This window comes from Leucopleurus acutus (assembly GCF_964270905.1).
Source record: "Leucopleurus acutus genome assembly, chromosome: 17".
In the NCBI taxonomy this organism is placed as follows: domain Eukaryota; kingdom Metazoa; phylum Chordata; class Mammalia; order Artiodactyla; family Delphinidae; genus Leucopleurus; species Leucopleurus acutus.
Genome location: NC_139159.1, coordinates 43956183 through 43983588, shown reverse-complemented (window position 1 = coordinate 43983588; position 27406 = coordinate 43956183). Strand labels below are relative to the sequence as shown.

The following is a 27406-nucleotide window of genomic DNA, read 5'->3' as shown; positions in this document are numbered from 1 at the left end:
CTGGCCCACTCCGGCCTCAGCCCACGTGGGCTAGGGAGCTAGGAGCAACCGGCGAGCGGGCAGACAAGTGGGGTATCTGTGCTGCGGGGCAGTTCGCGCGGCCCGGCCAGTCTGGTGGTCCCTGCGAGAAAGACCACGAGGCATAGGCCTCGCCACAGGTAAAGCGGAAGCCGCCGGAGCGCGAGGGGCGTGCGCCCTGCTGGGGTTCGGGTCCGGCCCTATACTGCTGTAGGCCGCGCCCGGGGACCTCTTGGCCTTTAGGTCTTCAATTAAGGGTGAATAATTTCGTTTTGTTTTCTTGGCAGATGAAATGAAAACGCAATCATGTTGTTTATTCGCGCGTTTTGCGGAGGATGCGGAAGGAGGGCCAGCATGTCAACGGCCTTCCTCCGGAAGTTCGGTTGGGGAACTAAAATGGCCTAGGGAGGGCGTCAATCAGTAGATGAGAGGCCCCTTATTACGCAGCCATCCTCCCACCCACCTTTCATCTCCTGATTTCATTTATTAGCCTTACACAGGTCGAAATCTTGAACCCTCGTCAAAGAATATTTAAGTGCCAATTCCTATTCCTAACGAAATACTAAGGCACGCAGTTGAGAACTAGTATATGACATATTTTAATGGACTTCAGAATTATTACAGGTTTTTTTTCTTTAACCTTCCTGATGAAAAGGGTCGTGTTAGAGAGCTGATCACGGGGTAGGACTTTTATACACATGCGCAGATACTTTACCGGGTTTAAATACTGTGTAAGCAGATGAGCTAACCGTAGTTGCAACTGATTCATTTCCATCCATAAAACATTGGAGCAGTGCAAGGCTCTGGGCTAGAGGGAATAGTCACTGGGAGGGTGGATCCAGAGATGAGACCCAGCCCTGCTCTCGTGAATGAACAATTAATCAACTGTTAAGAGGTATACACAACAATGAAATGATGATGTAGTGAAGATAGTGCGCTTGTAAATAAAAACAGAAGGATAAACATTAGTTGTGTGCATAAAGATCTTTTAATGAATATGGATAGAATTCAAAAGCAAATCGTTCTAATGTGAGAGGAGTTTTAATTTGAGCCTTACTCTAGAGGCTTCAGAGTGGGTTTGGGATTTCAGGAGTTTGCTTTAAAGTAGGACATTGCTCAGACAAACTGAGAAGTCAGAACACTTTGGAGCTTAAGAATCACCTTATTGTACCCGTAACCTTTTTAAAAGTTGTCATTTAAAGAATGGTTATTGAACCCCCCATCATGGGCCAGTCATTGTGCTGGATCACGGTGAGAAACTTAGTCTTAATGCAGCATAACAGGTCTTCTGGCTTCCAGCTCAATGCCCTTATGACATTGCTGTGCAGAGAATGAATATTGTAGGATTGAAGGGAAACACAGCAGATTTGGAGACTCATTTCCCACCAAAGTTTAACAAAAGTCACCTATCCCACGAGGCTATTTATTGTAAATACTTTTTTCCTTTCTAAGATCATTTCAGAATGACAGTGAGACATTTCACTTTTATAAATTCCTTTCAGGAGACTTCCCTAAACCACAAATCTCTTCGAGGAGGTTAGACCCTCAAGCATTTATCTGGTCTAATTCAGAGCATAAAACAAGCTGAATTTCAGTATAGAGAGAAATCAAAAAGTTGTATGCAACAGTTAATTCAGAATTCATTTATGTTTGGTTGTGTAATCAATTATAATATTGATGATGGCTAACATTTGTTGGGCATTTTGCATATGCTGGACTCTATGCTGTATTTTATATGGATTGTCTTACTTAATATAAAATAATATGCACCAAATTTACCCTTTAATTAAGCTGGCTAAATATAAAAGTCCTTTCCTGATAAAAGTCTCTTTTAAAAACAACTGCTTTTTCGGTCAAAATATACGTATATTCACTGCTGGTTGCTTATTATTTCTGTCTGTTCATTTTGCTTATTAGTTTTGACCACTTTTTTTAAAAGGCTTTTTCTTTTTTCCTACAAACAGAATTTGGCAAAACTGGTTTTGTTCAATTGTCTTTTGAGGAACAGCTTTATCTGTGTAATAATAGTGCTCAACCCTGAGAATGAAGCAAGAAACAACCTTCTAGATAGCAATGATAATATTTTATGATTCATTTAAGACTAAGTAGAATTCTTCCTGTTTTTATTTTGTGATTAATGGACATACATAAAATGCATCTGAATAATTCAGTGTTATTTTGTTTTATTTTTATTTTTTTGCGGTACTTGGGCCTCTCACTGTTGTGGCCTCTCCCGTTGCGGAGCACAGGCTCCGGACGCGCAGGCTCAGTGGCCATGGCTCACGGGCCCAGCCACTCCGCGGCACGTGGGATCTTCCCGTACCGGGGCACGAACCCATGTCCCCTGCATCGGCAGGGGGACTCTCAACCACTGCGCCACCAGGGAAGCCCTCAGTGTTATTTTGATCAGCAATCTTCTTAAATGTCCTTCAAACCAAATTTCAAGAGCACTTAATTGCATCACCTGTTTTCTTTAAATATTAACAGGTTCAGCTGTAATTTGAACATTTACAGATTTTTGTTTTAATTGTTTTTCTTACGCCACTGATTTTGCTTTTTGTTTTTAAATTGCAAAGTATATCTTTATTTTTCCAGTTCAGAAGTTCCTGTCTTTTGGTTTGTAACTGAAACTGCCTTGTTTTGGGCTTTTCCTGAGCTTAAAAACATCTGACTGCTTTAGGGATCTAAATTTATTAAACTCCTTTTAATTAGAAAAAAATAATTTCCAGTTTATCTTTTTGTTGTTTGAATACTGTTTTAAACATTTAAGTAAAATACGTTTCTCTTTTTTGATAGTTATGTATTTCTTTTGTAGGCTACTTTAAGAAAAATGGCCCTGCTAGCCCAGCAGATACCCAGATGGCTCAACTCAATTAAGTTGAGTAGCTTCCTTACTGCTGTGCAACTCAGAAAATGTTTTCCCAGAGCAGGAAAAACATTGTTGCCTGGCTTTTTTGCTCAGCCTCAGCTGTCCTCTGACGATTGCTTTCTCCGGTCGGGGTTTAAGACTTATCGGACTTCCTCTGTGTGGAATAGTTCCCAGTCTACCAACTCAAGTAGTCAAGAGATTAAGTGCGCCCAAAACACTCTGCTTCCTTCTGTGAATGAGCCGTCACAAAAGATACCCAGCTTTGATTCTGAACTGTCTCTAGAAGGTAATTTTCAAGTTTCAGAAAATTCCCCTTTGCCCCACTTCGGTAGATTGAACGATTACCTGTTTACATTTTGTTTGCCCACTTTGTGCCAGGAGAGAAAAAGAACAATGCCGCTTCTATTCATTTGCTTCTATTATGCCTCTATTTTACTAACTAAGAAAAAGTTTAGAGATTAATATGTATAAGAATGTTTTATAGCTATATGAATAACACTTTCTAAGTTCGTTATTTAGATTCTTTAAAAAAAAATTTTTCTGGTGGTAATTAGGTTTATTAGTATTTAATTTACCCTATTCTGTATACCTAGTTAGGGTATAATTTTACCCAAGTAACAGTCCTCCTTTTTGGGTATACGGTCTTATGAATTTTGACATAATGCTTTTAGTTGTGTAACAGCCACCACAAACAACATATAGAACAAAAAGAACAACAAATAGCACATCCCAAAAAGCGCCCTCATGTAGTTTTTTTTAGTCAGTCTTCTCCCTCCTGTGCTTCTCGTTCTAGGCACATTCCTATGCAAGGAATATTTCACCATAAATGAGATAATATTAGGTTAAGTAGAAGACGACAGCAAGCAAGCTGGGGGGTAAGGGCAGGGAGGGGTGGCTGGCTATGAGAAATGAGAAAGGGTAGTGATTAGAGACCAAAAATAGAATAAAAAGTCACGGCCCTGATTCCTTAGCCTAAGGTAGGTTACAGTTACCAGCATCTTCTATACTTAAGGGTTTGACTTAAGACAAACCAAACCTCAGACTCAAGGCTATACTAGAGAGGTCATGTCCTTGGCAAAGGATTGTAGGTGATAGAAACAGAATCATAGAAGTCCTCTTATAGACATATTTGAGAATAACTTGGAGGAGAAGGGGTTGGATCAAAGTGAAGGCACTTCAGGATGTGATGACTTGAACCCATACAATTCAGGCTGGTATGTTGTACTTTTGGCCAACTTAACAAGCTGTGGTAAACTCGATCTCTTTCTCAAAATGTACTTGAAGGTCAGTTGGTCTTTAGCATTCATACCTGTTGATTACAAGCGAAGGAAAGGAATTTTGTACAGGATTTCACCAACAGATTTCTTATCTTGGAGGAATAGTAGTTGATATCTCTAAAGAGTCTTAACCTTACCTCTTAGAAGGTAGAAAATATATGGAATTTTGAGATGTTTAATTCAGAAATGTTGCCAAGATTCAAAAAGAAGAAAACTAGGCAAGAGGCTGTCTTTATAGAAAGAGCTTCAAGTGTACAGATTGGAGAGCTAACTCACTTCTCCTTTTCCATATCCTGGCTGCAAAGGACTGGATGATTTGCCTCCATTGTCTCCATTGCAACCAATTTCCGAGGAGGAGGCCGTTCAGATTAGTGCGGACCCTGCACTGCCCCCATCTTCATTCACACTCCGAGACTATGTGGATCATTCTGAGACTCTGAAGAAGTTAGTGCTTCTAGGTAAGTCTGAGTAACCTACACTTATTTTATTGCCTTACTTTTTTTTTTTTTTTTGCGGTACGCGGGCTTCTCACTGTTGTGGCCTCTCCCGTTGCGGAGCACAGGCTCCGGACGTGCAGGCTCAGCGGCCATGGCTCACGGGCCCAGCCACTCCGCGGCATGAGTGATCTTCCCGGACCGGGGCACGAACCCGTGTCCCCTGCATCGGCAGGCAGACTCTCAACCACTGCGCCACCAGGGAAGCCCTATTGCCTTACTTTTAAAATTAGCATTTTTAATCTTTATCAAAGTACCTACACATGCATAGAAGTCAAATAGTGTGAAAAGGCTTCTGGTGATAAACCGCACTCCCAGCTTCATCCTTCCTGACTTCGCACCCCGCTCCCTAGAGTATCTACTTTCCTAGCTCTTTCTGTTTGTATTTAACCTCTAAATGTGCATGTCATTGCTTATGGTGCTGTTGCTTGGTTCATCAGTTTTAGACATCAGTTAATCTCTTACATGTACACATACTTTTCCCTTTCATTCTCCTCAGTTCTCCCAATAGGCTATATTAACAATGTTGAGGTTAATCATTAGTCACTGATTTCATTATAATTCTAAATATTGCTCGACTGCTGTCTAGGAAGTGTGCTATGATTGTTTTCCTTCCTTTTCAACCTTCCATTTTCTTGGAGCTAACAATTGCTTTGTTTTTCATTTGATTAGTTTTCTTTAAATTTTCCTACAACTTCAAATGGCCTCTCAGGACAGTTTTTCCTACAGTCAACCCTATCAGATGATATATTACTTCCATTTCCCTACTACCCTGACCTTCCTCCTGGAGCCCGCTTTCCTCCTGATGTGGATGGTTTCTCTCTAGGCCTGCTCCATAACTATCTTAGCTTGTTGACTGGGAGGATGCTCCTAGATCTGGATGGTTGAAGGCAGCCAAGAGATCTGCCTGCAAACTTAGGTTCGTCCTCTTATCAATATTTTCGGTCTAGCACCTTATTGCTACTTTCTGCTTTTCCCATTATCTCTGGACCTGGAACTTCTCTTATTTGATTTTCCCAGATAAGAAACCTCCTTTGGGGGATTGAGAGGAACAGGATGGGCAAGGGATTATCTCAGATCCACTGCTTCTCTCATTGCTTAGTCACTGCCTTAGTTTTCAGTGAAAAGTTAGGAGCTTCCTGGCTTGATAGTCTTCCTTTCAGCAGTGCTGCCCTGGTAATCTCTCTAACATTAGTGCTCTTTCTAAAATGCGAATCTGCCTATGTCAGTGACCTCCGTGAAATCCTTCTAAGCTCTTCGGGGTCTGGCCCTTGCTTAGCCTTTCAGCTTCACTTGCTTGCCACTTCCCTCCTTCTTGTTGGCCAGGTCTGACAACTGGAGAACTTAACTCAGGTTCAAGTAACTTCCCAAATGTCTTCTCTGACCCTCCAGATAGAGTGACCCTCCTCTGGGCTCTTTGCATCACCCCCTGCTCACCTCAGTCCTGGCAATAATAACACTATTACAATTGTTTACTCATCTGTCCCTGTGCAAGTTCCTCAAATGTATAGGGAATGGCCTTTGTTCTCAAGAAGCTTCAGGTCTTCAGGAGCATCTAAATACACATACATAAGAATAACAGGGGCTTCCCTGCTGGTGCAGTGGTTGAGAGTCCGCCTGCCGATGCAGGGGACACGGGTTCGTGCTCCGGTCCGGGAAGATCCCACATGCCGCGGAGCGGCTGGGCCCGTGAGCCATGGCCGCTGAGCCTGTGCGTCCGGAGCCTGTGCTCCGCAACGGGAGAGGCCATGGCAGTGAGAGGCCCGCGTACCGCAAAAAAAAAAAAAAAAAAAGAATAACAAATCCAAAAATGCAAGGTGAAGTGATAAATTCCACACAGAGATACACATAAAGTGTTCTGTGGGTTCAAAGGAGAGAGAAAGATGACATCTGCTGCAGGCATGAAAGCTCAGGGCTTTCCCAGCCCTGTGAGAGGTGCCACGGGTAATGCCAGATAAACGTGAGACCCATGTGGTCCCTACATTTAAATAATTCACAGTATACCTAGAGCTTTGAAATATGTTTCAGCCACTCCTTCATCTGTATGCTGATACTTCAACAGCACGTCTTGGCAGTAACTTAAATAACAGTACCCTAGAGGAACCATGATTGCATTGTTAAGCAGTATTTTTGAGGACTCGAGTGTCCTGGTTCTTCTCTGCTTCTCAGATCTGTTTTCTCCCTTTCTCTGCTTGTTCTTTATCCCAGGAGGCTAACCTCTGCACTCGGCCTCCTTTGCCAGCTGGCTTCTGGGCAGCTTCAGCAGTGGGGGGCACTTGTAGGAGAAGAGGGAGGGCAGGTGGGAGTTGTTTTCCCTTTTCCCTCCCAGCCTTGGGTCATGGAACTGCCTTGTTCCATGGCAACAGCTCCTACTGAGCAGCCCTTTCTTTATAGCTTCCGGCTCCCTCTGGGTTCTCATAACACTCTTTCCTCCCTGTCCCTTTAGCGCTAGGGATGCCCTTGTTTGTTCCCTTGACTCTGCTCACACCACTGTACAGAGTCCCTTCATTAAAGTGTTTTTCATTTGAACTTTCTAGGACAACTACTGTTGCCTGCCAGACCCTGATTGATGCACTAAGTATGTGTAACCATAACTGAATACAGTGGTAATTATAGTTACTGAACTGATGGGGTAAAGCCAACTTAGGCTGTGGTCACCTAGAAGTTAGAATCATGTATTATTCATTTTTTATATCCGCATAAGTGCCTGGTCCCATGAGAGGCATTCAGTGACTATTTTTTCAAGTTAATGAAATCGTGAGTAAGCCCAAGTATTTGTGCTGACAGCAGTGTGCTCTCCTGGTGAGATTCTGCTCTCCTGTTGCTGTTAAGAAGCAGCTTTTCAGGAATTCGATTTCAGCACAGTCAGGGTGTGACGGCTCATGCTGAGTGAGGCACTTCAGCACATGTCATCTGTAATATTGAGTTAAGTTTGGAGTCCGAACCCTTTATGTTATTTTCAAAGCATCCCTTCCCACATTTATCACAGATTTTTGGAACTAGTTTCTATCTTATTTATCCATCCATCGAATAATTTTATTTTTCTATTAGTATTATTTTTAAATTATAAAAGAATTACATCTGGTTGTTAAAAGTGCAGACTGTTACAGGAGAAAGAACTCTTACCATCTCTACATTTCTAGTTCCACTTTCCAAAGGTAACCACTGTCACCAATTTGTTGAGTACAAATTTTCTACCCAAATACATACATTACCCCACCTTTTTCTATGCAAATACATGTATTACAGAAAGCCATACAATGGCTTGTGTAGTCATACTTAATATTATTTTTAAACTTCTGTGTTTTCTTCTAGTAGCTTTAGAGTGGTAGTACATATTTAGATTCTTAATCTATCTGAAATTAATTTTTGTATCAGACATAGAAGGAATTATTATTTTTCAAATATGTAGCTAGAGGTCCCATTATATTTTAATGAATAGTCCATCTTTTCTCTCATTGATTTGAAATGTCCTTATTGTATACTAGATTTGTAGTTCATCCTGGATCTGTTTTTGGTCTTCATTCTGTGTGTATGTGTGTGTGTGTGTGTGTAATCTGTTTTTCTGTTCATGATCATCTTATATCAATACCTGTTTTAATATCAAGAAATTTGGGTTTGGAATTATATTTGGATCGAATAATACATGGAATTATAATTTATTTTTCTGGTTGTAGACACCATTAAAAAACAGTGCTTTTATTTCATTGTTTTTATATTTAAGACTGTAAAGTTGCATCTAGAAATCGGTTTGAGAGTTACATTTTAACCTGAAGAAATATTTTTAGCAATATAAAATTTAAGTCTAAACTAAAGTTTTACATTATTTTCAATTGTTTATTTTAAAGATAAGGAATAGGCCTTTCCTATTCATGTTTAATTTTTAAAAATCAGGTAAAAGGAAAAAAGCGAGAGAATAAAATGCTTAGTTTTAATGAGAATTTTGAATCAAGAGTTACTTTGATTCCCTGCCTAATTAACGTGAACATCGAATTATATCCATAACCAAAGTAAAATAACAACTTGCTTTCTCCCCCTTCTTAATCTCTCCTGTCCCTTGTCTCATTTACTTAGATTACCTAAGATTCTAAGGATATGTGAAGGTTGAAGGTGGTATACTTTCTGCTTCGTTTTGTGCTTGAGGGCTGTATATGTTCACCTGCTTCATGCAGACATTTCTTGAGCTCCTTCAAGGTACTTGTCTTTATGCTAATAAAGCATAAAGAAAATACAATGAGTAAGACACAGGGTAACTTTTATTCCTTCTGTGGAGGGGATCAGAAACAAATTTTTAAAATAATGCTTATACTTAAAGAAATGATAAACTTCAAAAAAAGTAACAATTCATAGGGTTTGTTACCCTGCAGAAATTACCAGTTAATCAGTTACTGTGGAGATCATTAGGGGCTCATAAGCATCCTGCAAACATATTCAAGAAACCATCGGTAAAAATGATGATCCTAGGTCAATATGACGTAGTAAATTTGTTTTGGGTGGAAATTTAGCCCCAAATGCACTGTTTTCCTTTATACATGGCTTTGAAATAAATACTACATTTTTTAAAAATTTATTTTTATTTCTGCAACCAAATTAGTTTAAAAATATTTAGAAGTTTCTGTTGGGCTGTCTCAGGTCTCCTTGGGATGGGTTGTTGATCTCCATCAGGAATTTCTTGTGTTTCTGTACATAAAGTTTAATGGCTCAGCCAAGCAGTTCTCTTCAAATGGTGTTCGTAACTTATTACAGGAGTGGATTTATCCAAGATAGAAAAACATCCAGATGCAGCCAACCTCCTTCTGCGACTGGATTTTGAAAAAGACATTAAGCAAATACTCCTGTTTCTTAAAGATTTGGGCATAGAGGATAACCAACTGGGAACATTCCTGACGAAAAACTATGCTATTTTCTCTGAAGACCTTGAAAATCTTAAGACCAGGTAGGGCTTTTATTTTTTTTATTTTTTTATTTATTTTTTTTTTTGCTGTACGCGGGCCTCTCACCGTTGTGACCTCTCCCGTTGCGGAGCACAGGCTCTGGACATGGCTCACGGGCCCAGCCGCTCCGCGGCATGTGGGATCCTCCCGGACCGGGGCACAAACCCATGTCCCCTGCATTGGCAGGCGGACTCCCAACCACTGCGCCACCAGGGAAGCCCCAGGTAGGGCTTTTAGAATGATTTTCACATAATCCTAGAAGTGGCTATGAAGAAATATATGTGTAAGTTATTTTTTTAAGTCTCAGCAGCACAAGGATCTACTGAGGTAATTAATGAATGTGAATGTTATTTTTTTGTTATGGACCTTCTTTGATCAAAATTAAGTATCTAAATCATTTCTTTTGTTCAACTACCCATCATTATTTTTATGATTTCAACTTAATGATAAGTCAATCCTTTGGAAACTGGGATAAGTTTTTTTTAAAAATCCATTAACAATGGCTAAATTATCTGATAGTACACTTAAAATTATGAAAGGCTGATGTTTTCTGTTGTTCTTTCTGGACAATTTTTGATGGTAGACATTTGACCTTGTTTTGGCAAATATTGTATAATTTGCTTAATCATTTCTGTCTATTTTGGTTTTTCCTTTCTTTCTTCTTTAAATAGCACTTTTATAAACATCTTTGTACTTCATTCAACATTCAAAGAATTTATTGCATCTGTGAGAATTGATACAGTGAGATAGTATTGATCTGTGAGGTAAGAATCCTGCTGGGCATTGGGCACACCAGAGAGTGAGACAGAGTCTGTGTCTCATAAGTTCACATCTTGGATTTATCATCACCCCCACCTCTCACGTAAATTAGGTCTTCCCAGATTGCCTGAATGAGAACACTGTTCACCCCGCTGCCCAGATCAGAAATACTGGTGTTAACTTTGGCTTCTCTCCTTTTATCATCCACATCTAATAAACTACCAAGGCCTGTTGGTTCTATTTTTATTGCTCTCAAATCAGTCAATGCATTTCTCTTAATCTTCACTTTGAATACTTTACCTCAGGTCCCCATCATTTCACGTGAAGAATACCGCAACTGTCTCCTAACTAATCTGCCTCTAATCTTCTCCCCCTAGACTATTCTCACACCGGTTTCAGAGAGCTTTGCAGTTCCTTGAACTATCAGAGTCTAGTCTCTGAACTAGGAAAAAACAGAACAAAAAAAACTACATTTCTTATATTGAATAGTTTGAACCCTTATTATATATGCAAGGCACTTAGATAGACACACTCTCTCCCTTCATGTGACTTACAGTCTGGTGTAATATAGACAGGCTATTACAATACAGGGGAGGGAAAGAATGATTCTAGGAGACTCAGTCTGACATGTCTAGCTCTGCTCCTCCTGACTGTCTGGAACGCTCATTCTCTCCCCATTTAAAAACCAACTTGCCCTTTTGCTCAAGATTTAGTTCAAGAAAGAGTACATACCAGGAGGTGGAGATCATTGGGAACTGTTTCAGAGGCTGCCTACTGCACCATTATTATTAATATCCCCATTTTACAGGAGAGGCACAGAGAGGTTAAATAATTTGCCCAAGATTACCCAGCTAGTGTAAGTGGCAGTGGGATTCAAATCCACTTAGTCTAACTCCAGAGTCCTGGCTACTACACTGTACTGTCTCCCTACTTTTAAATCTATGAAGGAAACATAAGCTTAAAAGCAGCTTAAGTTAATTTGCTCAAGATCACACATGCTCCTAACAATTAAAGAATACTCTCATGTAATAGTGTAGTCTAATGTTTCCTAAACCTGGCTGACTGCCAAAGTAAACTGGAGCATTTTAAAAAGTTACTTGGAAGTTTTTAATAGGTAATTTACCACATGTACTCAAAAGGGTATACAGTGAAAAGTAAGCTTCTCCTGGAAGAGGCAAAGGTATGATAATCTTTTTTGAACTTACCTCTGGCTCTGGTATGTACAGCAGTCTTATTTTCTAGAATTTCTATAATAGCACTGATCGCATATACTTGTTTTCTTTTCAATGAAGAGAATTTGAAATGTATTAAAAAGTTGGTTGATTCTTTTTAAGAATTTTCAAATGAATAACCTGCATTTAAGTTATTAGAAATTTTCTTTCGGCTGGGCCTTATATCTTAATTTTTTATTGGAAAAGTTATCACAGTAGATAACAGTTTCAATAATATTTTTATCAAATATTGATCTTTCCTGTGTCCAAAACAAAGGAAAAAAATGGTAATTCTCCTTCCCAACCTACATATTCCTGTCCCTCATCAGCCTTGCAAGACCCATCTGTGGCGGCAGCTACTATTATCAAGTTTTTTGTTCAACTAGCTAAGAATGTTCTATCATATACAAGCATGCATGTGTATCTATGTATACACATACACAAGAACACATGTACATACAGTATGTAGCATTTATGCATACCATTCTGCACCTCACATTCTTACCTTAACTCTATGTTGGGGATAGTTTTTATTGGCTCTGCCTATTTTAACCCTTTTATAGTTTATACTGTGGATGTGTCTAGTCCCCTTTTGGTAAACATGGTGGTTGTTTCTGGCTTTACTATCACAAAGAAGCTGCAGTGACTCCTCTTATATATACATCGTGTCACATATTGGTGTATATCTGTAGGATACATTTCTAGACGTAGAAGTTCTAGGTCAAAGGATATATGCATTTATAATTTTAGTAGATATTGACAAATTGTCCTTCATACAGGTTTTCCAGCTTACACTCCCACCAACAGTGTACAGAAGTGCCAGTTTCCCTGTTTTCCACACTAATACAGTGTCATCAAACTTTAGGATTTCAGTTCATTTCATAGATGAAAACATCGCCTCATTGTTTTGGAAATGATGTTTGGAGCATCAGATGTTTGGAGGTTCTTTTTTTTGAGGATCTTTTCCTATGTTGAACTTCCGTTTACATTTCCTTTTCTATAAATTAGAGAAGTGTCCTTTGCTATTCTTAATTGGGCCTTTTTCTTTTTTTGGTAAGCCTTTTTTTATATATTAACAAAATTAGTTCCTTCTCTGTGACATGTTGTAAATATTTTCCCAGACTGTCACTTGTCTGACTTGGTTGATGATTTCTTTTTTGCCTTGCATTTAAATTTTGTATGTAGTTAAATTTATCAGTTTTTTTCTCTCATTGCCTCTAAGGGACTGGTTTAAAGGGGTAATAGTCACTGAGTATAAAATATAATAAGTTCCAATATATGGTATAAAAGTATTATAGTCATTAGAAGTAGGCATACCTGAGTTCAAGTTTCAGCTCTGTTATTAATTAGCTGGTGGTCTAAGACAAGTTATTTAACTCCTCTGAGTGTGTTTTTTCAAATGCAATGTGGGAAATTTACCTGGCCCACAGGGGGTTGTTTTGGTTTTTTGTTTTTGTTTTTCTGATGAGAATTAAACAAGATAATGTCCAGGGATATTTCAGGCATTTAATTAAACTGCCTTTTACTATGTTTATAGATTTTAAAAAATCAATAATGTTATTTTATAGTCAAACTTCCTGTATTTTGCTACCTTACTTTGTTTCCCAGAAATTTAGCAGGAAACTTCTCAGTTGTTAACAAAATACATATTGAAGGACCGCAGTAAAAATTATTTATGAAAATACATTCTCGGGGCTTCCCTGGTGGCGTAGTGGTTGAGAGTCCGCCTGCCGATGCAGGGGACGCGGGTTCGTGCCCTGGTCCGGGAAGATCCCACATGCCACGGAGCGGCTGGGCCCGTGAGCCATGGACGCTGAGCCTGCGCGTCCGGAGCCTGTGCTCCGCAACGGGAGAGGCCACAGAAGTGAGAGGCCCGCGTACCGCAAAAAAAAAAAGGAGGGAAAAAAAGAAAATACATTCTCAGTAAATGTACTAAAACAAAAAATTACAGGAATTCCCTGGCAGTCCAGTGGTTAGGACTCCACACTTCTACTGCTGGGGGCCTGGGTTTGATCCCTGCTCGGGGAACTAAGATCATGCAAGCCGCACAGTGCAGCCAAAAACAAAATTTCCTCTTTTCAGTCTTAGCCACGCTTGATGGTCTTTCTCTGTAAAAAGAGTTCTGAATCCCATCTTTTCTTAATTTGTGTGTTTTCTATTCTTAGCAAAAAAAACAAAAAAAACAAAAAAAACAAAAAACTTAAATAGAAGCTATTTCATTTTTTTCTACCAACTAATAAGTCAGATTAACTGAAAAGGGAATCTGTCTGTTAGTGGATTTCAGAAATATTTTCTGTTTCCAGTTATAAATGGAAACCATTCTAGAGTTGGATGGCTGCTCGTTTTGTTTTAACCATATTTGGGGCCATTATTATAGAATGTTTGTACTTAAACTTTTTTTTGGTGTGGGAATATGACACTAGTAAATATTTATCATATGTGCATGTATTTTGTTTGTTTCTCTAGGGTGGCTTATCTACTGTCAAAAAATTTCAGTAAAGTGGATATTGCACAGATGGTCAGAAATGCACCATTTTTGCTGAGTTTTTCAGTGGAAAGACTGGATAACAGATTGGGATTTTTTCAGAAAGAACTTGAACTTAGTGTGAAGAAGGTAAAGAGAAGGAGAGAATTTGTATGTTTCCGTGTCAGCTACATTTAGTAACTGTTAAATCTCATGTTTCTAACAGATACTTGGCCTGTATGAATTCTATAAATGCCTGATATTTTCTGTACAAGAATGAATTACCTTGCTAGGTTAATCATATAGCTATATCATTTTGTAATAATTCCATCAAGTTGGTTTCTCAAGTTTTATTCTGAGCACTGGTTTTTTCCCTCAAACAATATTAAGTTTATGTATTTTGGGGTTCCTTAGCATTTTTCTACTGGGTCATATTTTAAATTTTAGTTTTGTATTCCTAGTAATGCCTTGTTTTTTCCAACCTAGTTGAATATGCATACATATTAATAATAGATTGTTTTATAACTGTAGACTAGAGATCTGGTAATTCGTCTCCCAAGGCTACTAACTGGAAGTCTGGAGCCTGTGAAGGAAAACATGAAGGTAGGATGACTGTTAGCTTTTGAGAAATCAGCTTCTTTAAGTGGTTAAGTCCTCTGAAGAGGATAGATTTGCTCCCATCATCTTAAAGAAAACTAGATTGTAAAAGAAGTTATTTCTAAAAAGATAGACAGAGGAAATGATATAATAAATATCTAGCAAGCAGTTTATCTTAGTTTATAATTTTTTCACATGTCAACCAGGTGTTACATGAGTTAGTCTCCTTGCAGACATTGATACCCGTAATCCTAGCGGAGCAGGTTAGGTATCTGGATGGGACCTGGAAGCTGCTTCCTTTGCCCAGGGTGAGGGTCTGTGTCTTCGTCACCTAGGCGGGAGACGAGCTGTGGAGGCTGGAGCCAGAAGGCTTCTTTGAAGAGAGCAGTAGCCAGCATATTGCTCTCCTAGAACCTGTGCCAACTGCCAGCTCTAGATCTATCAGAGAACATACCAGACACTCCTTACTGTCCTCCCTCCAAGGGAATAGGATAGAACCAGGGGCAGCTGACTTGTTAGTATACAAAGCTGTCGGAGTATTTGAAATTATTATATTAAGCCTATTTTCTGAGGTGCCTAAAGTGTTTCATACTCGGCCGTTGAAGAAATTTTTATTGAGCGCCTGCCCACGCGCTGTGCTGGGGAGATAGTCCCTGCCGTTGTGGAGCTTACGGTCCAGTGGGGGGAATCTCCCGCAGAGCGATGAGAGCAACGGATTGGTCAGGGAGCATGGGATACTATGAATGCACACGGAGGACCTAACCTACATTGGAGTGTTTTTTTTTTTTTTTTAATCATCTCTGTTTAGAATTTTGACATGTAGTTTTTCCAGATGACATGCATAGGAGTGTGCTTGGGAGCAGAGGCTCAGAAAGCACTTTGAGAATCTTACTGTTGGTCTGTGTGGTGTGGGGCCCATACAGATAACCTGTGCAGGCCTCCTGTGAGCACCGTTACTCTTATTTCGTAATTATGCTAGCTCCTTTTGGTGATCTTCATTGTGGTCATCGGGCTGTGATTAGCTCATCCTCAGGAGAAGGGTTTAAAATTCAGGTTACCCCAGAAGCAGGAAACTATGAACCCCTTAAGGTCATTGGAATAGCCATCTCCAGATTTTTCTTTTTTCTTTTTTTTTTTTTTGTGGTACGCGGGCCTCTCACTGTTGCAGCCTTTCCCGCTGCGGAGCACAGGCTCCGGACGCGCAGGCTCAGGACGCGCAGGCTCAGCGGCCATGGCTCATGGGCCCAGCCGCTCTGCGGCATGTGGGATCTTCCTGGACCGGGGCACGAACCCGTGTCCCCTGCATCGGCAGGCGGACTCTCAACCACTGCACCACCAGGGAAGCCCTATCTCCAGATTTTAATGTCCTTATTTTAAATTTTGAAAGAATCAATGTGTCCCCTGGCATATTACCAAAATAACTATTTCTATCTTTCTCTTAGGTTTACCGGCTTGAACTAGGTTTTAAACATAATGAAATTCAACATATGATCACCAAAATCCCAAAGATGTTAACTGCAAGTAAAAGGAAAGTTACCGAGACTTTCGACTACGTGCACAATGTGATGCGCATTCCGCACCACATCATTGTTAAGTTCCCGCAGGTGAGGAGCGCATAGCTCGCTGTTCTGTAAGAGCTGTCATCGCCCTTCATCCGGAGCTGCTCTCCATGTGCACAGTCCGCTTGTGAAAACCCCTTGCTGTTTGTGAAGGAATCAGACCAAATGCAATAGAGTTCTGAGAGTGGTATTAAGGTCACATTTCTTTTTGCGCATCTTTTTAGCAAGACCACATCTAGCAAAGGCAGTAGATGGATCACTTGTGAAAAGTTTACATCTTCTAGGGCATTCATGTACATCTCCAGAGGAGAAATGAGTGATGAATCTATTTCCCTGTAGTTTGTAACCTAGTCCTCGTTCTGCCTTTGGAATCTAACGTACTCTCTTGTGCTTTTCTCCCTTTAAATTTGAAATAGATCACTTCCCTTAAAGGTCCTTTCAATTCTAAATGTACTTTTCCATTTAGTCTATCTAAATCCATTAGTTAACAAGCCATGTTATAATGATCTCCTACCAAAGCATAAAACACTTCCAGTTAGCTATCATGCCAAAGCCATAATTATATTTTCTAAGCTAATTAGACTTTTTCCTGTTCTTTACTTGGTGAATGACATTATCTGCTTGTTCACAAGAATGTTAACTTTTTGAAAGCAGATCTTGTCTGATTTATACACTGCTGAATTCCCAGAGCCTGGAACTATAATGGGCCAATTAGTAGGCACTGGATAGATATTTGTTGAACACATGATTGATTGAATCTCATAAAAGTCATCCTTCTTTCCTATTTGGCATGTGAATAGACACTCAGTGAGTATTCATTGGATAAATGAAAGATTGAATTTCATTAAAGTGATTCCTCTACTCCACTTGCCAAATGTGTTCTTGATGTAAAGGTGGGCAAAGAACTATGACTTTAATATAACTGTCAGAACTAGACTGCATTTGGTGCAGTTCCCTCACAAATAGTAGTGTTTATTTACCTATCATACTTCACTCTGAATGGGCTCTTAATAGAGCATTTTTCTATTTCATCAAATGCATGTGTATTCTTTATAAAAAGTGTTAGAAGCCTGCAGTGGTGAAAATTTGGCTTATAGAAACATTGTAAAGTAAGTAATCTTCAACTAAAAAGCAACGACAATTAGTTTTCCACTGGGTTGATAAATAATTCAGTGACAGTAGAGCATGATAAGAGAATATGATTTGAGGATAGAAAAATCAATGAGTCATGGTCTGTATTCTTGTGGAACTCATAATCCAGTGTGGAAGACAAGTTTTTAAAATGTAATTGCTTTACATAATGTTAGAGTCTTAACAGATATTGTATACAGCTATTGATTTAATTTAGGAGAGGTAGGAAAATCATAGAAATAATAAGTTATTGATTGTTCATTTACTGTGTGCCAGCTCTGTCTTTACTGCTTTACTTATATTAATTCACTTAATCTTCACAACAACCATATGAGGTAGGTACTGTTATTGTCCCTATTTTCCAAATGAAGAAATTAAGCATAAAAAGATTCAGTAACTTGTCCAGGGGCCAGAGCCAGGATTAGAACTGTGGCAGTCAGTTTGAAAACCCATGCTCTTACCAAAGATATACTGCCACTCTAAGAAGTGACATTTGAGTTGTCAGTTGAATGAACTGGGTTTAACAGTGGACAGAAACTTTCCAAGTAGAGAAAACTATAAACTTGACTAGATGCATCAAAATCAGTTGTTTAAAAACACAGATTTTAGGCTCCCCAAATCCTAGCTTCTGGGGAGCCTGGTTATAGACCTGTGGCTTCCATATTGGGAAGATTCTCAGATTCTTAGGGGTCTGGGTAGGATTGCTTTAAAAAAAAAACAAAAAAAAACCTCATTAGGAATTCCCTGGCAATCCAGTGTTTAGGACTCAGTGCTTTCACTGCTGGGGGCCTGGGTTCGATCCCTGGTCCGGGAACTAAGATCCCACCAGCTGTGTGGCACAGCCAAAAAGAAAAGAAGGAAAACAGCAACAAAAAACCTCATTAATGGAAAAATACATTAACTGACAGTGAGGGAATGGATGTAGACTTAAAATTTTTGGCTGGAGCTTTAAAAACTTAGTGCTGTGAAACAGTTTTCTCATGCAGATAACAGTTCTGGTTGGTACATAATTTTATGATTAATTAAAAATTGGGAAACAATTATAACTTTAAAACTATGGTTAGTCGTTTCAAAGCAGTGACCATGGTAGGCAAAGGATAACAAAAGCAGTGAGGGTAATGAACATGAGGAAACCACTAGTTCAGGAAAGAGGTTATATTCAGGATCCCCTAAAACCTTGTTTCTCCTCTTTCCCTGTGGGTTTCTGTGAAGGCAGAGCTGGAGTCTATGTTAGGACAGGAGGCGATCAGTAATTCTTAAGTTAGGGTTTTTTTGGTGTTTTTGTTTGTTTTAATCCTTGAGAACTTAACGGATCATTGATAGGATGAAACTTTTCTGACATTGCAAAGTGGCCCCTGGTGGTCAACAACAACAAAAAAAGAGAGAGAAACTCAGTCTGAGCCATGACTTTTGGACTTGAAAGATCACATAAAATCTGTGATACTAAAGTCACTTTGAACCACTGGGAAAGAAATATCTGGTCATAGCTGTATAAGTGCTTCAAAGGGTTACTATATTTAGGAAATATAGTTTGGGAGCTTCAGAATCATTTGTGGCCTTGTCCGTATGTTGTATGATAATTTTGTAAGCCGAGAGTCACTGGAAGCGTCATACTTCTAAAGAAATACATCTAAAAGCTTCTTATATCTTTTGACCAGTAATAATGCGGTAATGGGAATTTAGTTACCAAAATGAAGGCAGAGCAGCACATGATTTGTTTCTGCAGAGGGAGTAAAAGATGTTTTGTTCCAAAAGCAAGCCAATCCCACATTGAGTTAGCACACTATATTTTTTTGGTCACTGTTCTCAAATTACTTTAGTTTTCAACAATTGTTTCTCATAATGTCCTTTCCAAGTGATCTGTTATTTATTTTGTCTCCACTCGAATATAAAGAGAGACTCCTGGAGGTTATGTGCCATGTGGAGTGTCCCCAGTGTATCTTGATATACAGTGAAGAGAGGGACCTGAGACCTAATACTGAATGTGGGTTCATTGGGCCTTGCCAGGTAGCCTCACAGAAGTCTCTTCAGCTTAGGGCTCTATTTCAAGTCTGGCCAGATCTCGCAATTCTCCCTTCCTCCATGCAGCTGGCTTTAGGGACTTAGCCTGCTTCTGACTCCCTTTTAAAGTTACTGTATTCACTCTATTCCTCAAGAGTTTAATCCCAAGGCAGGTTCCTTTGAACCCATGAAGTCCAGCTTCATTTCATTTTGATACTAGTCAGAGGGAGCAACGGGAATTAAGAAAGAAAGAAAGGAAAATAGGGAGGCTTCACAGATTATGAAATCTTACACAGTTTTTGATGCCATAAACTTTGATCTCTGACTTTGGTTCTCCAACTTGGCAGGCATCAGAATCCCTTGGAGGACTTGTGGGTCCCACTCTCAAAGTGTCTGATTTGGTAGCTTTGGGCTGGAGCCTGAGGATTTGCTTTTTTAACAGCTCCTCTCGTCTCCCTGGATTAGTCTGGTCTTTGCCTACAAGGTAGCCCTTTATTATTTTACAATTGTTCTGCTTGTTAGTTTTGGGTCCCTTTTAAATCATAATTTCTTAGCAGAAGGCAAAGGATTTAAACCCTCTAGCATTTATAATAATTTTTGGTTTATTTTTTTCTTTTTAACATCTTTATTGGAGTATAATTGCTTTACAATGGTGTGTTAGTTTCTGCTTTATAACAAAGTGAATCAGTTATACATATACATATGTCCCCATATCTCTTCCCTCTCGCGTCTCCCTCCCTCCCACCCTCCCTATCCCACCCCTCTAGGTGGTCACAAAGCACCAAGCTGATCTCCCTGTGCTATGCGGCTGCTTCCCACTAGCTATCTGTTTTACGTTTGGTAGTGTATATATGTCCATGCCACTCTGTCACTTTGTCACAGCTGACCCTTCCCCCTCCCCATATCCTCAAGTCCATTCTCTAGTAGGTCTGTGTCTTTATTCCCATCTTGCCCCTAGGTTCTTCATGACATTTTTTTTTCTTCGATTCCATATATATGTGTTAGCATATGGTATTTGTCTTTCTCTTTCTGACTTACTTCACTCTGTAGGACAGATTCTAGGTCCATCCACCTCACTACAAATAACTCAGTTTCATTTCTTTTTATGGCTGAGTAATATTCCATTGTATATATGTGCCACATCCTCTTTATCCATTCATCTGTCGATGGACACTTAGGTTGCTTCCCTGTCCTGGCTATTGTAAATAGTGCTGCAGTGAACGTTGTGGTACATGACTCTTTTTGAATTACAGTTTTCTCAGGGTATATGCCCAGTAGTGGATTGCTGGGTCATATGGTAGTTTTATTTTTAGTTTTTTAAGGAACCTCCATACTGTTCTCCATAGTGGCTGTATCAGTTTACATTCCCACCAACAGTGCAAGAGGGTTCCCTTTTCTCCACACCCTCCAGCATTTATTGTTTGTGGATTTTTTGATGATGGCCATTCTGAACGGTGTGAGGTGATACCTCATTGTAGTTTTGATTTGCATTTCTCTAATGATTAGTGATGTTGAGTATCTTTTCATGTGTTTGTTGGCAGTCTGTATATCTTCTTTGGAGAAATGTCTATTTAGGTCTTCTGCCCATATGTGGATTGGGTTGTTTGTTTTTTGATATTTAGCTGCATGATCTGCTTGTATACTTTAGAGATTAATGCTTTGTCAATTGCTTCATTTGCAAATATTTTCTCCCATTCTGAGTGTTGTCTTTTCATCTTGTTTATTGTTTCCTTTGCTGTGCAAAAGCTTTTAAGTTTCATTAGGTCCCATTTGTTTATTTTTGTTTTTATTTCCATTACTCTAGGAGGTGGATCAAAACGGATCTTGCTGTGATTTATGTCATAGAGTGTTCTGCCTATGTTTTCCTCTAAGAGTTTGATAGTGTCCGGCCTTACATTTAGGTCTTCAATCCATTTTGAGTTTATTTTTGTGTATACTTTTAGGGAGTGTTCTAATTTCATTCTTTTACAGGTAGCTGTCCAGTTTTCCCAGCACCACTTATTGAAGAGGCTGTCTTTTCTCCACTGTATAGTCTTGCCGCCTTTATTAAAGATAAAATGACCATATGTGTGTGGGTTTATCTCTGAGCTTTCTATCCTGTTTTCTGTTGATCTGTATCTCTGTTTTTCTGTGCCAGTACCATACTGTCTTGATTGCTGTAGCTTTGTAGTATAGTCTGAAGTCAGGGAGCCTGATTCCTCCAGCTCCGTTTTTCTTTGTCAAGATTGTTTTGGCTATTTGGGGTCTTTTCTGTTTCCATACAAATTGTGCAATTTTTTGTTCCAATTCTGTGAAAAATGCCATTGGTAGTTTGATAGGGATTGCATTGAATCTGTAGATTGCTTTGGGTAGTATAGTCATCTTCACAATGTTGATTCTTCCAGTCCAAGAACAACATGTTGATTCTCTCCATCCGTTTGTATCATTTTTAATTTCTTTCATCAGTGTCTTATAGTTTTCTGCATACAGGTCTTTTGTCTCCTTAGGTAGGTTTCTTCCTAGGTATTTTATTCTTTTTGTTGCAATGGTAAATGGGAGTGTTTCCTTAATTTCTCTTTCAGATTTTTCATCATTAGTGTATAGGAGTGCAAGAGATTTCTGTGCATTAATTTTGTATACTGCTGCTCTACCAAATTCATTGATTAGCTCTAACAGTTTTCTCATAGCATCTTTAGGATTCTCTATGTATAGTGTCACATCATCTGCAAACAGTGACAGCTTTACTTCTTTTCCGATTTGGATTACTTTTATTTCTTTTTCTCCTCTGATTGCTGTGGATAAAACTTCCAAAACTATGTTGAATAATAGTGATGAGAGTGGACAACCTTGTCTTGTTCCTGATCTTAGAGGAAATGGTTTCAGTTTTCACCATTGAAAATGATGTTGGCTGTGGGGTTCTCATATATGGCCTTTATTATATTGAGGTAAGTTCCCTCTATGCCTACTTTCTGGAGGGTTTTTATCATAAATGGGTGTTGAATTTTGTCAAAAGCTTTTTCTGCATCTATTGAAATGGTCATATGGTTTTTCTCCTTCAATTTGTTAATATGGTGTATCACATTGATTGATTTGCGTATATTGAAGAATCCTTGCATTCCTGGGATAAACCCCACTTGATCATGGTGTATGATCCTTTGAATGTGCTGTTGGATTCTGTTTGCTAGTACTTTGTTGAGGATTTTTGCATCTATATTCATCAGAGATATTGGCCTATAGTTTTCTTTTTTTTGTGACATCTTTGTCTGGTTTTGGTATCAGGGTGATGGTGGCCTCATAGAATGAGTTTGGGAGTGTTCCTCCCTCTGTTGTATTTTGGAAGAGTTTGAGAAAGCTAGGCGTTAGCGCTTCTCTAAATGTTTGATTGAATTCACCTGTGAAGCCATCTGGTCCTGGGCTTTTGTTTGTTGGAAGATTTTTAATCACAGTCTTAATTTCAGTGCTTGTGATTGGTCTGTATATATTTTCTATTTCTTCCTGGTTCAGTCTTGGAAGGTTGTGGTTTTCTAAGAATTTGTCCATTTCTTCCAGGTTGTCCATGTTATTGGCATATTGTTGTTTGTAGTAATCCCTCATGATCTTTTGTATTTCTGCAGTGTCAGTTGTTACTTCTCCTTTTTCATTTCTAATTCTATTGACTTTAGTCTTCTCCTGTTTTTTATGGTTGAGTCTGGCTAAGGGTTTATCAATTTCGTTTATCTTCTCAAAGAACCAGCTTTTAGTTTTATTGATCTTTGCTATCGTTTCCTTCATTTCTTTTGCATTTATTTCTGATCTGATCTTTATGATTTCTTTCCTTCTGCTAACTTTGGGGATTTTTTTGCTCTTCTTTCTCTATTTGCTTTAGGTGTAAGGTTAGGTTGTTTATTTGAGATTTTTCTTGTTTCTTAAGGGAAGATTGTATTGCTGTAAACTTCCCTCTTAGAACTGCTTTTGCTTCATCCCATAGGTTTTGGGTCATCGTGTTTTCATTGTCATTTGTTTCTAGGTATTTTTTGATTTCCTTTTTGATTTCTTCAGTGATCTCTTGGTTATTTAGTAGTGTATTGTTTAGCCTCCATGTGTTTGTATTTTTTACAGATTTTTTTCCTGTAATTGATAGCTAGTCTCATAGCGTTGTGGTAGGAAAAGATACTTGATGCAATTTCAATTTTCTTAAATCTACCAAGGCTTGATTTGTGACCCAAGATATGATCTATCCTGGAGAATGTTCCATGAGCACTTGAGAAGAAAGTGTATTCTGTCATTTTTGGATGGAATGTCCTATATCAATTAAGTCCATCTTGTTTAATGTGTCATTAAAACTTGTGTTTCCTTATTTATTTTCATTTTGGATGATCTGTCCATTGGTGAAAGTGGCGTGTTAAAAGTCCCCTACTATTTTTGTGTTACTGTCGATTTCCCCTTTTATGGCTGTTAGCATTTGCCTTATGTATTGAGGTGCTCCTGTGTTGGGTGCATAAATATTTACAATTGTTATATCTTCTTCTTGGATTGATCCCTTGATCGTTATGTAGTGTCCTTCTTTGTCTCTTGTAATAGTGTTTATTTTAAAGTCTATTTTGTGTGATATGAGAATTGCTCCTCCAGCTTTCTTTTGATTTCCATTTGCATGGAATATCTTTTTCCATCCCCCCACTTTCAGTCTGTATGTGTCCCTAGGTCTGACGTGGGTCTCTTCTAGACAGCAGATGTACGGGTCTTGTTTTTGTATCCATTTAGCCAGTCTGTGTCTTTTGGTTGGAGCATTTAATCCATTTACATTTAAGGTAGTTATCAGTATGTATGTTCCTATTACCATTTTCTTAATTGTCTTGGGTTTGTTTTTGTTTTTGTAGGTCTTTTCCTTCTCTTGTGTTTCCTGCCTAGAGAAGTTCCTTTAGCATTTGTTGTAAAATTGGTTTGGTGGTGCTGAATTCTCTTAACTTTTGCTTATCTGTAAAGGTTTTAATTTCTCTCTCAAATATGCATGAGATCCTTGCTGGTTAGAGTAATCTTGGTTGTAGGTTTTTCCCTTTCATCACTTTAAATATGTCCTGTCACTCCCTTCTGGCCTGCAGAGTTTCTGCTGAAAAATCAGCTGTTAACTTTATGGTGATTCCCTTGTATGAAATTTGTTGTTTTTCCCTTGCTGCTTTTAATACTTTTTCTTTTATTTAATTTTTGATAGTTTGATTATTATGTGTCTCAGCATGTTTCTCTTTGGGTTTATCTGCTATTATACTCTCTGGTCTTCCTGGACTTGACTGACTATTTCCTTTCCCACGTTAGAGAAGTTTTTGACTATAATGTGTTCAAATATTTTCTCAGACCGTTTCTTTTTCTCTTCTTCTTCTGGGACCCCTATAATTCCAATGTTGGTGCGTTTAATGTTGTCCCAGAGTCTCTGAGACTTTCCTCAATTCTTTTCATTCTTTTTTCTTTATTCTGCTGCCTGGCAGTTATTTCCACCATTTTATCTTTCTGCTCATTTATACGTTCTTCTGCCTTTGTTTGATCTTTAGTTCTTCTAGATCCTTGTTAAATGTTTCTTGTATTTTCTCCTTTCTGTTTCCAAGGTTTGGGATCATCTTTACTATCATTACTCTGAATTCTTTTCCAGGTAGGTTGCCTATTTCTTCTTCATCTATTTGGTCTTGTAGGTTTTTACCTTGCTCCTTCGTCTGTAACTTTTTTTTTTTTTTTTTTTTTTTTTGCCGTACGCGGGCCTCTCACCGCTGCGGCCTCTCCCGTCGCGGAGCACAGGCTCCGGACGCACAGGCCCAGCGGCCATGGCCCACGGGCCCAGCCGCTCCGCGGCACGCGGGACCCTCCCGGACCGGGGCACGAACCCGCATCCCCTGCATTGGCAGGCGGACTCTCAACCACTGCACCACCAGGGAAGCCCTGTAACATTTTTTTTTTGTTCTTTTATTTTTTTGATGGGTGGTGCTGTATTCCTTTCTTACTGGTTGTTTGGCCTGAGATGTCCAGCACTGTCGTTTGCAGGCAGTTGGATAGAGCTGGGTCTTGGTGCTGAGATGAGGACCTCTGGGACGCCTCACTCCGATGGATATTCCCTAGGGTCTGAGGTTCTCTGGTAGTCCAGCGGTTTGGACTTGGAGCTCCCACCACAGGAGCTCCGGCCCTACCTCCGGCCTGGAAACCAAGATCCTGCAAGCTTCGTGGTGCAGGAAAAAAAAAAAAAGGAAGAATGAAAGAAAAAAAGGAGCAGTACAATATCAAAGAATAAAAAACAAAATAAAGGGCTTCCCTGGTGGCGCAGTGGTTGAGAGTCCACCTGCCGATGCATGGGACACGGGTTTGTGCCCGGGTCTGGGAAGATCCCACATGCTGTGGAGCGGCTGGGCCCGTGAGCCATGGCCGCTGAGCCTGCGCGTCCGGAGCCTTTGCTCCGCAACGGGTGAGGGCATAGCAGTGAGAGGCCCGCGTACCGCAAAAAAACAAAAAAAAACTAAAATTAGAAAGATAAAAAATATATTAGGAAAAATAAAACTATAATTGAAACTACTGCAACAAGGTAAAATAAAACCACAGCAGGAAAAAGAAAAAAAAGGCGGGGGGGAGGGCAGCAAGCCAAAAGGAGAGATCACTAACAAACCATAAAGAATAAAATGAAATTAGAAAAATAAAAGATTTATTAGGAAAATAAAAATATAAAAGAATCAACAACAATGAATCAGCAAGTTAGAATAGAACCCCAGTCTAAAAGAGGAAAAAATAAAAGAAAAAAGGAAAAAAAAAAAAAGAAAGCCTTGGTTATGGGGGTGGAGTTTAGGTGGGGGGTGGAACTTAGGCATGGGTGGGGTTTGGGGGTCAGGACCCAGGCGCGTGGGGGTGAGACATTTGAGTGTGGGACGGGGCCTCTGCTTAGGACTTGCGCAGAAGGGGGAGGCAGCACGTGGGAAGGAGGGCTGTGGAGTGTGAGCTTCTGGAGTTAGGAGGAAGGGCCCTGGGTGAGGGTGTGTGGGTTTGGTTTAGGCCCAACTCATTGGAGGGGGTCTCCCAGTGTAGAGGTGGGGCCCTGTGTGGGGTGTAGGGGCGGGGCTTGGACTCTGCGCTTTAAGAGGGAGGCTCTGAGGGCAGAGGATTAGTCCTGGGAGCCCAACAGGCTTCCCGGTGCCTAAGTGGACAAGGAAGGCACTGGCCTCTTCCCTTACGTTCCTTCATGCACCTCCCCCATCATCTACCCCAGGGTCTCCCCCGTCGCCGCTGGACCCCTAACCGTGGGTGGGTCCCAATGGGTATAGGAACTCCTCCCCTCCCCCAGCCACCCCTCAGGGGTGCCGGTCCCGGAGGTCCAGCCTTTACTTTTGCTCCCCCTTCCCTCCGTTCCACGCCCTCAGGACCCGCGCGGCTGGACCTCCTTGGTGGGCAGAGGATCACGCCCGAGATCTCAGCAGGTTCCTGGGGGCCCAAGTGGGCGCGGGAAACCTGGCCACGCTCCCTTTTGATCTTGTACCTTCCCAGTGGTTCCCCAATTTCCCCCTTCCGTCGTGGGATCCCTTCCCCTCCCCCAGCCGCCCCTCAGGGGCACCAGTCCCGTCCTGCCTCCACTTCTCCCCCTTCACTCCCCCCACGCTCCACGTCCTACCTGGTCGCTGGGTTTTCCTCCCGTCCCCTTAGCTGTCCGTGGTTCCCCACCGGTGCCTGCTAGGTGACCTTGTTGTGAGGAGATGCGAATTCCACATCCTCCTAGTGTGCCATCTTGACTCCGCCCCCTCAATTCTTTATATTTGTTAGCCTATTAAAATTCTTAGTCAGATAAACATTTTTATAGTTCATCTTTCAGTGCACAGTGTTTTTTAAAAACTTTTTTTTCTTTTCTAGGTATTTAATTCAAGGTTGTTTAAAGTCAAAGAAAGACATTTGTTTCTTGCCTATTTAGGAAGAGCACAGTATGATCCAGGAAAACCTAACTACATCTCTTTGGACAAATTGGTATCTGTGCCTGATGAAATATTTTGTGAAGAGATGGCCAAGGCCTCAGTACAGGACTTTGAAAAATTCTTAAAAACTCTTTAGTTTTTGATAGATGTTAAAATGTAATAATGTAAAGTGAATGTACATATGAATAAATATATTTTAAAATAAA

The 27406-nt window shown here is 39.9% G+C and overlaps 1 protein-coding gene across 2 annotated transcripts; it reads left to right on the top strand.

Annotated features, from left to right (window-relative positions):
* The first annotated feature begins 55 nt into the window (after window positions 1–55).
* On the top strand, window positions 56–27406 carry MTERF3 (mitochondrial transcription termination factor 3). 2 transcript variants are annotated; one of them, XM_082858703.1, is made up of 9 exons: window positions 56–158; window positions 306–913; window positions 2834–3173; window positions 4470–4622; window positions 9405–9594; window positions 14029–14176; window positions 14558–14629; window positions 16066–16227; window positions 27142–27406. In XM_082858703.1, the coding sequence occupies exons 3-9, from the start codon at window positions 2849–2851 to the stop codon at window positions 27334–27336; spliced, it is 1245 nt and encodes a 414-aa protein (XP_082714829.1). In that variant the 5' UTR covers window positions 56–158; window positions 306–913; window positions 2834–2848; the 3' UTR covers window positions 27337–27406. The 2 variants fall into 2 exon arrangements, with proteins under 2 accessions (XP_082714829.1, XP_082714830.1); XM_082858704.1 differs by lacking the exon at window positions 306–913 and having other exon boundaries at window positions 62–158.

Excerpts from the sequence above, each read along its gene's own strand:
- MTERF3 (XM_082858703.1), top strand. The coding sequence starts at position 2,849 with ATGGCCCTGCTAGCCCAGCAGATACCCAGATGGCTCAACTCAATTAAG. Across the intron at positions 4,623-9,404 it reads GAAGAAGTTAGTGCTTCTAG|GAGTGGATTTATCCAAGATA; the intron begins GTAAGTCTGAGT and ends AACTTATTACAG. Across the intron at positions 14,630-16,065 it reads CTGTGAAGGAAAACATGAAG|GTTTACCGGCTTGAACTAGG; the intron begins GTAGGATGACTG and ends TCTTTCTCTTAG.